A 13,096-nucleotide genomic window follows, 5' to 3' on the forward strand; every position below is an offset into this window, starting at 1 on the left:
TTTTTCAGCGTACGAGGTAAAGGCCACTGGATTAGAAGCGCGTGAAAAAGTGGCAAAAAAGAGGAGATGCTACAGGAGTTCACATTTTAAGTTCAGGATTGCTCATTTGCGATAATATATTCACACGTTATGGCGAGATTAGAATTAGTCAAGTCCTAATACGCTGCTTAACAATTTTGGCTCTTCGGAAGAAAGTAATTAATCATCCCTTTCTTACTGACTGTAAGCTCCTTCGGAGAAAGATAATCTCTTCTGTTTCTTTCCTTAATCTTAAGATATTTAGCTGGTGAGGAATGAAACTAAAAATGTGAAAACATACTACAATCGGTTAGCATGTCATCTCTTTTTTTTTGACACGAATCACCATTTCTTACGTGTTTTTCTTGAAATACATATAAGAGTTTGTTTTATTTTTTTTTTATATTATACCATAGTTCCCCCCCCCCCTTCCTTATCCGCGGTCAACCCCGGTACGAAAATATTAAATGGAAAATTCCAGAAATAAGCAATTTATAATTACATTGGAAAAGTGGCTGCAAACATTATTTCAAAGCCAAATGTTTGTAGAAACTATGATAGTTTCGTAAGTTGACCTGAGAGCTTACGAGAATACAATCTTAGGGATTCCCCCAGTTGAATTGCAGAGAGTCCTTATATCCTTATAAGGACTGGCTTAAAGGGGCGAAGCAAGAATGCTTTTCATCTTCCCCGTTATCTGTAGAGGACAGTGTAGGGATAAAGTGTTATTGAGCTATTAAAGCTCTGATCATGGCAGGAGGGTAACAGCAAAACTTCATTGGCTACAGCATTGCCATCCATTACCCTCCGAGGGAATCCTTCTCCGAATTGCAGAGAAACCTCTGAACTACCTTAAGTAGTACAAGTTAAGGCAACTCGGGGATGCCGAAGTTTGCATTTTCGTAAGCTCTTAGGTCATCTTACGAAACTCTCATAGTTTCTACAAACATTTGGCTTTGAAATAATGTTGGATCCAATATCCACTTTGCCGATGTAGTTTTACATCGCCGAAATGAAGCCGTATGGCTCTTTCTTTTAGCAATAGACAATTCATAAGTTTTTACAGTGAGCGCCGTTCTGAGAAACGCGATGAAATCTCGCCCCCGTACAGACCGGGACGCGAATCACCCCTTTGTCCAGTGTATTCACGCTGTACCGTATACCCTACCCACCCGTTAGTCACTTAGTAGCCGTCCGAAAATATTCCATCGAAAATTCCAGAAATAAACAATTCATATGTTTTAAATTGCGCGCCGTTCTGAGTGATTCTCGGTTATCAGATCGACTGTCGCGGTATCGCAGTGCTTGTGTTCAAGTAACCCTTATTTTCGTTAATAATGGTCCCAAAGCGCAGGAGTAGCTATGCTGGCAATGCAGATATTCCAGAGAGATGCCGTAAAGTGCTACCCTTTTAAGTAAAAGTTCTCGACTTCATAAAATAATAAATCCTAATCCTGTGGCCTCCTCTCTTTGAGAGGGTTGCGGCTAATTACTATGGAGATATGACGCAAGGTAGTTTCTCTGCTTTCCTTGCCATAAAGACTGTAGCCGTGTATGTGTTCTGGGGGACGAAACACCAAGAGTTTTTGGGTGAAAGAAAAAAAAAACCACCTCCTTATGAAATCGGCTAACTCACCTTTCGTCGAAAGACCAGATAAAGGTTTCTCACGTCACTGACGGGAAATCGAACCCAGGTCTTTCCGATCAAATGATTCGTCTATACTGACTGAGCTACGGAGGCTCGAAAATAATAAAGAAAACGTAAACCGAGTTGCAAGATTCCACTCACATTCAGATAACTTTTATTACAGTATGTTGTTCAGTATAATTGTATAAATGTATAACGGTGTAATTGTTATATTTTATTATTAGTTATTGTTGTTAATCTCTTACTGTGCCTAACTTAGAAATTGAACTTTATCATAGATACGTAAGTATAGGAAAAAACTTTGTATGTATAGGGTTCGGTACTATCGTCTGTTTCAGGTATCCGCTGGGAGTCTTCACAATTGTACACAATTGTACACACAACTGTGTACACAATTTCTCCTTCTACAATCCCACTGATGAATTTTTTGAAATAATTTTTATTAATCGATGTATTCATTTTATAAAAGTAAATCAGAATTCTTCTGAATGGTCAACTTGAATCTTATTTTAAAATATAAACATCAATTTAATAAATTTATATAAACTAAAGAATTCGACATGTGAAAGCGATTTGTATTCGAATTACTTTTATGTAAGAACCCCTTATGCTTTCAGAATAATCGAATGTGACGTGATAAGATAAATTATGGGATTATTTTTTTGTGGTACAAAAAATCAAACATGCTACTAGCGAATGTGCTCAATGCAAATCTCATTCATGGTAAAAAAAAAAAAACATAAACAGAAAATAATGAAGTATTTATAATTAATCAAGTTCAAGCAAATGCGACCTATTTTGCCAAAACAAACTTGCTTTTTTCTCGAAAATATAGCTAACAATAACAGTAACACGATGAATTTCGACACAGGAATGGACAACTATGTTGGTGAAGGAACAGGCAAAATAGCTGGATCTCTTCAACATTCAGGAAATTATTTACCTAGTAGAGTTGCATTTGGGTATCTCTGCGATACCAAATATGCCACTTATGGCCGAGATATACCAAATATTTCGGCAATAATAAACAAATAAAATAATGTTGAGAAACAGAGTTGAACCAAGATCAGCGCACGAGGCTGATAAAAGACTATATTGTCTGCCAAAATACATAAATCGAATATGCAGTAAAGACTTCTAATTCAACAGATGCACCTACTTAGGAGTGTATCCATGCTTCTACACATCACCATGAGAAGCTTACAAGCCGCGTACCACGGTATATTAGATACTCCCAACTTAAGTCATTAAGCATGTGATACTTCGGAGAGAATGTACTAGCTAACAATGTACTGATGAAGAAAGTTATGAGTCAAACAGTTTAAATGGTATGATGAACTACATTTTACAAACAACAAATAGCTTTAGTATAAAAACTTAATATCAGATTAGCTCTTTGTTGTTAATCGCCAGTTTTTTTTCAAAAATTGCATGCATACCTCAGTATACTTAAGTGTGTTTGGTTATAATAGGTTAGTCGAATACACACTAACCAACCTAGATGATTCACCTGATTTTTATGCTGCATCATTCCGATTTGAACGATGGATATGAGGATTGTTTTCTCCGGGTACTCCGATTTCAACACACAACTAACCTGTAGTACATAGGCCTATCTTTGGCTTATATACTTTAAACAGATATTTTTGCTTACGAATAGTCAACTGTAGCCATAATTGCACTGACTTAATAAATTTCAATAGCAATATTTTAATAACTTTCGTTGTATTCCAAATCCATATTGATTACTATTAGCTCGAACCCTGTTTTGCTAAATTATGCCAACAAAAATGATCCAATTGAGCCGTGTGCTACATCCTAAGTGATAAATTTTATTAAGTTTAGTCTGATTGCAACAAAAATTGAAGTGATTCAACAAATGTTGGTAAAAAATATTAAAATACCCAATTTCGATAAAATGTGTACATCCAGAGTGCAAGCCTAACATGCGTATGTATACACAGGGGAAAATGAATTTAATAGTTACTTATGCATAAAAAAAAGTAAATAACATTCGACTAATATCCTGGAGATATCTTCTCCTTTCGTCCAAGAAATCTGGCTCAGTAGACTAATCATCGAACTCAACCGAGGACATCGAACTTAAAGAGTACCGTTATAAGCACTGTGAAAACAAGGGAAAAGGACTGTTTGCTATCAGTACTTTCCGTTAAGTAAATAAATAAGTAATTTTATTGACTTACTTTGTTGATATAAGTACTTGCAAAATGTCTTCAACTGTCTACTGAATTGTTTTTATTTAAATATTATATCAATCGGTCTTCTTATGTTTGACAACAATTTGTAAATTTTTCTAACAGTCTGTTATATCAAGCGAGGCCAAAATGTTAATATGGTATTCCATCATCAAGCCGAAAAAAATTTCTGGCACTTTAGCAGATGCTCATAAACGAATCAGATTTCACCATATCATACTTGCAGAACAGATGAGTTATACAGAGAAAGTTGTTTTTTTTTTGAAGGGGAAATTCTAAAAATATCAGTGTTTACAATAGATTATTTTGAATAACAAGCCTTCGAAGCATTGCCATTAATTAAGTATAATTATTCCCCACACATACTATTTGTTGAGTTCAACAAAATTATAATGATCAGTTTCCTATTACTCGTAATATCAAAAATTTGTTCTAATTACGCTACAGAATAGAATAGCAACGAGGGGATTTATTCTATTCTTCACTTTCTTTTAGATTTTTGGACGATATTTTGTATACAGTGAACAGAGTAAGGAAAGAATGATGAACGGAATCTGGCTTAATTTCCAAATAATCGAATAATTAAAAAACGTGCCTTAGATTTCCCTGTTCATCTAATATTCCAGCATCACGGATCCCAAACTTCTACAACGAAATCAGAAACGCTTCGTTACTTCTGAGTAATTACAAAACACGTTCGGTTCGCGATCATCGTTGCAACACCTTTCCTTCCACTCGCGTAAGAGGGTAAAGAGATTTTATCAAAATAGTCTGTAATTAACAGAATTACAAATTACTTCCTTTCTCTACTGCTATGAGGAGGGGTAATCAGCATGTTGTACACCAGACGACATTAATATAATCCACTGCAGTCCTTATAAGGACTGGCTTAAAGGGGCGAAGCAAGAATGCTTTTCATCTTCCCCGTTATCTGTAGAGAACAGTGTAGGGATACGGTGTTATTGAGCTATTAAAGCTCTGATCATGGCAGGAGGGTAACAGCAATAGCCGAGCCTCAGTTAGAACTTCATTGGCTACAGCATTGCCATCCATTACCCTCCAAGGGTATTGGATTTTGGATTGAATGAATCAATCACCGCATCTCACGGTCGATTGATTCCTTCCAGAAACCCTCCTTAATAATCCACTGCAAGTCAAGCTAAAAGCATTTTCAAGGAAAGAAGCGTAGGGAAATGTTTAGTGTATTTAGAGATTTCACTCTAGTACAGTTTTAATCATTGAAAATAATTCAAAATATCAATAAAATAAAATTGGTTTTCTTTTACATTTATTTAATATATGAATTAAACCATTTTATTTATAAAATCGCACGTTGTAATAATATAACTTCGTACAGTTATTTAAATAATACAAATAAAATAAAAACAATATAATGCAGTTCCTTAAAATAAATAATAATGATCTTCCTTCAAAAATAAAATCTAAAATGTAATATAATTTAATTCATTATAAAAAACCCTCCTTTTAATAATAATATAATATAATACAATAATATATTACAATAATAACGTTATAATAATATATAATAATATAAAATAATAATATATTACAATGCTTTTATTGCATTAATAATTACTTTTCTATTTTAAAGGTTTGAGAATAAAATCTTTAAAGAGACAAGAGATATTTACATTTGAAACAGAAGTTTCATATGTTAGTTGATATCATCATGCGAAAATTTTCAACGAATTATTCTAGTATTGCACCTCTATGTATTCACATGTTTTAAAAGTGAATAGATGCTGAAAACCTTAATGTCACTAACTATAACTTTCTACATTAAGCAAATCTATAGGTAACTCATGAGATTAACTGGGATTATTTTTATAAATAGACTTTGCAAATACTTTTTGTTCGTTTGGTCTTATGCGTTAGAGAAATGAAGACTAAAAAAAAGAAAGATAAAAATAATACAAGTAATTGAAATTAAAGTTTTAAAGACTAGCAAAAAAGAGATGAGAAAAATGCAAGCTAAAAAATTAAAGGAATCAAGGCTGCTGAAATAATATAAAAAATTTAATGGATAAACATTTTAAATTATAAACCAGTTTTCCAATTGTTTTTCGATAAACCACGCTGTTTGGTGGCAGAGCTTATGAGGCGAATGTCTGTGTGTTATTCTGTGTGTTATGAGACATTATGTCACGTTGTTTAAGTTAGTGAATGCTTAGGTGGATGTGCGGAGTGACCAGAAAGGATTGTCTGAGAAATGACTATGTAAGGGGAATGGTGAAAGTTACGAACTTAGGAGCGAAGATACAGGAGGCAAGGTTGACATGGTTTGGTCATGTGACGAGGAGGGAGGACGAGTATGTTGAAAGAAAGATCGTGCAGATGGATGTGCAAAGTAGGAGGAAGCGCGGGAGGCCAAAAAAGAGATGGAGCTGGTGGAGAAAGACTTGAGGATGAAAAACTTGGATGTGGTTACAGCCTAAGATAGGAGGATGTGGAAGGGACTCATTTAAAACAGCAACCGTCCTTAAGTGGGATAAGCTGCAGAAGAAGAAGTGTGTTGGTATTATGAACTGAATTTTGTACTCCAAAAATTAGGAACCAGGCCAGAATACTATTTTGTATATATACGAGAGTACGGTAACCGAAACGCATGAATTAATGTAAACAGAATTTACTAATGAAGCAATTATTTTTACATCATTTTAATAGTTCTGACTTTGTATCTCAGGTCTCAGGAACCCTCAATGTGACATTTTCTTTGTTTCCTCAACTAAGAGAAATAAAGAATATTAATGATGCCAATTTAATTAAACAAAATAGATTCTCAGTAATTAACTATTTGCTAGACAAAATCAAATTATTGATCTGTTGTAGAAATAATTGCAATTGATAAAAAAACAACACCATTATCTTTCGAATAAAGCGTTGATTACCAATTGCTTTATTGCTGGAGGGTGGGAAAATAATAGAGAAGTATTTTTTTTAATTTGCTGTTGCAATTGGAAGTTACCAATTAGATTAACACTTCTATACGAACAGAACTTGATTTTATTTTGGATCTTCATCAAACGACTCAAAGAAGTTAATTTCATCACTATATTAATTTGATATTCGTTCAACCTGCTTGATGACACTCTTTAAGATTTCCTAGTTACGCCTGAAGCTCCTCAGCAGGGAAACGGACTGGAAATATATTTCTAAGTTTATTTCTTTTCTATGAGACTACACAGAAGCCATCAACATTACAAGCTGTTTGTAAAAATAACTCTTATTTCTCAGATTTGTTAGAAACGGATTAGTTCTGCAACCTACAACTCTATAAACAAATAAAAAAATAGAATTAAATAATGATCGACGAACATTTTCCTGCTGGGAAATAAATACTTTCTCGAAGTAGATCTGCTACTTAAATAACTTCCTTCTGCTGGGAAAAGAATTCTCATATGCGTCAATAAAAATATTTTTTTTATTGTTGTTCTTGAGACTGTTTGTCCTCCATATACGTCGTCTGCGTAATTGAGAAAGTAAGCGTGGATTTTGTATTTATTTCATCCTTTTACTGGCTACAAATGAATAACATTATGAACTACTAAGTAGGCAAATTTACCTTTATTATAATGGAGATAATTAAGTCAAAATGATTATAATCGAATATAATAACCACAGTGGAAAATCTCTCTTTCCATAGCATAACTGTTGTAAGAGTAATTAATCTGCTTAAAAAGATCCAGATTTCCGAAGATATTCGTTCAAGTGTTAAGAAGTGTTGAAATATGATTAGTAAAGCAAATCGAATAGCATTTAGAAGTTCATAGTCAATAATGAGAACATTTAATTTAATTTACTCTGTTGAGTACATTTTCCCCTGGCGGGCATTTACAGAAACTTCAATAATAAACGGTTTATTACAGCGCAGTCTCCAACAAAAATTCTGCATAACTGAACATCGAGCCTTGAGGTAGATTTAAAAATGAGTCTTCTTAAACTAGGGAATTGTCTCATAAAATGGTTGAATGACTAATCAAATTTTGTTAACATTCCAGTTGACCAATGAGAAGATATAAATGAGAAAAAAAAATGGAATGTTCCATTGTTATCTGAAATGTCATAACATTGACATTTAAGAAATTTAACATTTAGGATGATTTAAGAAAATTATCAAGTAAATATAAATTATACCTATAATATATTATTTAAAGTATAATTATATTCGTATATTTTTAATATTAAAAAATAAGAAAAATAAAAGTAAAATGAAACGTTAAAGTAAAATAATGTGCCGTTTTAATTTTCATATATATGAAATATCTTCGCCCCTTTAAGCCAGTCCTTATAAGGACTATAAGGACGAATAATGAGGATGAAGGGTTTGTTTCATTCAATCCAATACCCTTGGAGGGTAATGGATGGCAATGCTGTAGCTAATGAAGTTCTGACTGAGGCTCGCTATTGCTGTTACCCTCCTGCCATGATCAGAGCTTTAATAGCTTAATAACACTTTATCGAACCACAGTCCTCTACAGATAACGGGGAAGATGAAAAGCATTCTTGCTTCGCCCCTTTAAGCCAGTCCTTATAAGGACTAAGGACAAATAATGAGGAGAGAAAAAATTCCTTTTTATGACTTCAAGGGTAACAAATGGCAATGCTGTAGCCAATGAAGTTTTAACTGAGGCTCGGCTCTTGCCGTTACCCAGCCATGACTAGAGCTTTTTAGCTGAATAACATCTCATCCACACAGATTTTCTTCATTCAGATGACGGGATAAAGAGTCAAGGACTCAGTCCAACGCCCAGTTCTTTTAAGAACTTTAAGCACGAATAATGAGAGGCGGTATCTTCGAAAGGAGAGGAGAATAGTCCTTTTTAGGACTTCCAGGGTAACAAATGGCAATGCTGTAACCAATGAAGTTTTAACTGAGGCTCGGCTATTGCCGTTACCCAGCCATGACCAGAGCTTTTTAGCTCAATAACACCTCATCCACACAGATTTTCTTCATTCAGATGACGGGATAAAGAGTCAAGGACTCAGTCCATCTCACAGTTCTTTTAAGAACTTTAAGATGAATAATGAAGAGGGGAAGGTCGATTTATTCGAATAAATCCACCGTGAGATGCGTGATTAATACCCTTGGTGGGTAATGGATGGCAATGCTGTAGCCAATGATGTTCTAACTGAGACTCGGCTATTACTGTTACCCTCCTGCCGTGATCAGAGCTTTAATAGCTCAATAACACCTTATCCCTACTGTCCACTACAGATAACGGGGAAGATGAAAAGCATTCTTGCTTCGCCCCTTTAAGCCAGCCCTTATGAGGATAAGGATGAATAATGAAGGCAATGGGAGTCGGTGGAAGAATCGATTGTGAGATGCGGTGATTAATACCCTTGGAGGGTAATGTATGGCAATGCTGTAGCCAATGAAGTTCTAAGTGAGGCTAGGCAGTTGCTGTTACCCCCACGCAGAGATTCGAGAGTTTGAGTTCGCTCTCTTAAGGTTTTTGCCTTGAGGGAGTAATTTGAGTCTCCGGGGAAAGTGTTTTCCGGCACGGCCCGGTGAGGGGATTTATCAGTGAATGCTTTTCTTCGGAATATGATCAGTTCTGCTCATATTGGTGGTGGTGGGGGAGCCCGTCACTGAGTGGAACCAACGCTGAGATATGGACGGTCTTTCGGTACTATGGAGTGGTCTAGGGATCGTCCGAATTTTTAGAGTTCACCTTTACTTAAACATCGGTGATTAATACCCTTGGAGGGTAATGAATGGCAATGCTGTAGCCAATGAAGTTCTAACTGAGGCTCGGCTATTGCTGTTACCCTTCTGCCATGATCAGAGCTTTAATAGCTCAATAACACTTTATACCTACACTGTCCTGTACAGATAACGGGGAAGATGAAAAGCATTCTTGCTTTGTCCCTTTAAGGCAGTCCTTATAAAGAATAAGGATGAATATATGAAGGTTGGCGAAGTGATCTCCATCCTGCGAGGGTAATGGATGGCAATTCTGTAGCCAATGAAGTTTAAACTGAGGCTCGGCTATTGCTGCTACCCCTCCTGCCATGATCAGAGCTTTATATTTATATATTTATATATAATGTATATATATAGCTCAATAACACCTTATCCCTACACTGTTCTCTACAGATAACGGGGAATATGAAAAGCATTCTTGCTTCGCCCCTTTAAGCCAGTCCTTTTAAGGATGAATATATGGACTAACAGCTCAGCCCTACCCAATGATCAACCGTAAGAGCAAACTGAAATTACAAAATAAATTAATACTTTACCAGATGGTCATACGTCCAGTTATTACCTACGCCTCACCAACATGGAGTCACACGTCACGATCAAACATTTTAAAACTACAAAGAATCCAAAATAAATGCCTAAAGATGATTTTAGATGCCCCGTAGTTCATCAGAAATTCACAGATTCATCGAGAAACCGGCATTCTATACATTTCCTCCCTTCTTTGTGATCTCGCAGAAAAATTCTTCGTCAGGTCAAGTTCGCATTCAAACCCGCTGATCGTACAAGCTGTCAATTACAATGAAACAGACTACTACAAATACAAAAGACCGAAGACTCTTCTACTCCCAACTGTTCTTAGCTAACACAACGGCCCCCCATTGGGCGCTCTTAATTGCTCACAAAACTCCCTTTCCCAAACAACTTCCAGCACAGACAAAGGGGAATATAAAAAGCACATGTGCTTCACCCATCCTGACAGTAGCGTTATGCGTTATGAATATATGAATATATAAGAATACTGTATATGAATATGAATATATAAGAATATATGAATAAAAGCATCTAAAAAGTTAATATTCGTATTGTGCTTACTTATATTCTGATAACGTTCTTTATGGAGGTTTTTGGTGCGATATCCAGAAATGTAAAGACAGTATGCTAAGGTTGGGGTGGATTTGGAATTTATATAGTGTTGTAAGGTTAGAATTTCTAGTCAGTGAGAGATCATTCATGGATATAGGAGGAGAGAGAGAGAGAGTGGGTGAAAATGTGGGAAACAGCTGGATTAGTGGGGGAATCTGAACAATGGAAACTATCCGCCATAGTACGTAGTGAACTGTGAAAGAGGAAACTCGCGATCTATTTACAAAGATTTGACGAGAAGACTGTAGTTTGATGAGTCGAGCTCTGTGTCAGACCCGAAATGATGTTAAAGCCAGATGAACGGGTTATAGACAATTTAAATAAGCTTGCAAGTAAGTAAAAGTTGTCTAGGGACTTTTTTTTATTAGGGATTTTTTTTTTTTTTGTAAAAGACACATATGTTTATGATTACCTTGGGTCTTGTTCTTTTGTAAACTCCCACTCCGAATGGGGTTTTAATGAAGTTTAATACTTAATGGGTTTGCTAAAATTTTCCTGCTCATTTCAACTGAGTTTAAATGCAATTTCGAATATTGAAGTATTGGAAATGATATGGAATTATATGTCACAACATTAAGAGAACCCCTAAGGTGTTTAGCATGCATTTATTATAATAGTAAATTATTTCTTTTTTCCAAAATATGACGTCGATCATTATCGGAGTACGTTTATTGAGCCTAAGACACATTTGAATAGACTAGAAAACGAAGTCTCTTTCTATCGAAAAGACAAATAATGAGAATAAACACAATCAGAGTTAATTTACTCTGCAATATTATAAACAATTAGTTGTCATGGAAACGGTGATAGGTGCCAAAAGTTTTCCATTTACACAGAATACACAGTATACTTAGAATATGCAAAGATACTTTTTTTTTTTGTTAAAATGATTCCCAAGTATAATAATAACGTGTAAGGCAATTGCTGTTGGTTAGCAACATGCAGATATAATTCTATTTTCATAGCGCAGCTATCTGAAATAAAATTCTCATAGGCTAACATTCCTCTTCTGCCTCACTAGAATGCTGTATTAGACAACCAAAAACAAATTATCCAACAAAAATGAGGCAAAAAAGATACGAAACATGCGGCTAATAGACGCAGCTAGAGTCGATTAAATCTCCCTTCAAATAAGTATTTCAGTCATTAAATTTTCTGCATCACGTTAAAATATGGTTTAAAAGAGTTGAGATTTATTCTGGGAAAATCAAACACAATGTCTATGGTGCTGAAATTTAGAAATCGAAAAGCATTTGTTTTCATTTTATTCTGAAGTGTTTCAGGTTTTCAAAATTTGTTCGGTTAACAGGTCAAAAAACTGAAAACTGAGGAAAAAAATTCCGTTACGGTGTAATATTTTCTTTATTTATTCAAAATCTAATAATATAATATATAAAAGCAAATACAATTTTGGATGGGTTTTAATTTTATTTATTTAATTTATGCAACATTATTCAGATAATATTTACCAGTTATTATTTTAAAATTCAGTTTGTATTTATAGAAAATGTAAATTTATTATATTAAACTTAGATTATAAACTTAAAAAAAGATACCAATAAATTCAGCAAACAGATATTTTAGGAAAGTTTTAACTGTTTAGAAAAAGATGGATCAAAAAAACAATGCAAGCTTTGTGAGTAATAATATCACATGAATTTTTTTTCGATATCAATTTTAACAATGGAAATCTAATTAATACACATCTATCGCATGCTAACTCATTTTTGTCATTATTAAACTGCTTGAAGTATAATATTAATATTAATAAAATTAGATTATTATAATATACAATTAAATATATATAACAATAATTAATATATAACAATTAATTATTGTTATATATTAATGATATATAACAATAATTAATATATAACAATTAATTATTGTTATATATTAATGATATATTAATAAATTAAATTTTTAAAATAATAAATAAACATGATATATAAATTAAAAAGGTGTTTTAGATGAATAAAAAGTAAAATTTCTAAGTTTACTTCAATATTTTCCAATTATTCAAATATAACATTTTGAAAAATATAAAAATTTATAATCTTTAATTGTATATTTTTAAAAAAGTTGTTGAAAATGATATGAGAAAATAATCGATAACTCCTTTTATAGTAAATAGCTTTGAGGGCGGCTATCTCTCATGATTACTCTTCAATTTGCTAAAGCTAACTTGTACCACAAAAACTACGGCATCAGCTTTTCATTGGAGTTTATTAACAGAAGACTGTTATAATTGTCATATGTTTTTGCCAACTCAACATTTTTAACTCGCTTTGGTAAGGTATTAAAAGTTGCTTATAAATTTTTATAGCTTGAAATTTGCATGCT

At 33.8% G+C, this 13,096-nt stretch overlaps 1 protein-coding gene across 1 annotated transcript in view; it reads left to right on the forward strand.

Annotated features, from left to right (window-relative positions):
• Positions 1–2,521: 2,521 nt before the first annotated feature.
• LOC150100198 (glutamate receptor ionotropic, delta-2-like) overlaps positions 2,522–13,096 on the forward strand; it is a 154,138-nt gene continuing 143,563 nt past the window's right edge. Inside the window, exon 1 of the mRNA XM_090402608.1 lies at positions 2,522–2,683. Coding sequence (XP_090258734.1) covers positions 2,522–2,683 — 162 coding nt within the window. The remainder of the gene's footprint in view (positions 2,684–13,096) is intronic.

This window comes from Typopeltis vanoorti, chromosome 13 (assembly GCF_054136105.1).
Source record: "Typopeltis vanoorti isolate ZY-2024b chromosome 13, IOZ_Tvanoo_1.0, whole genome shotgun sequence".
NCBI classification, from domain to species: domain Eukaryota; kingdom Metazoa; phylum Arthropoda; class Arachnida; order Uropygi; family Thelyphonidae; genus Typopeltis; species Typopeltis vanoorti.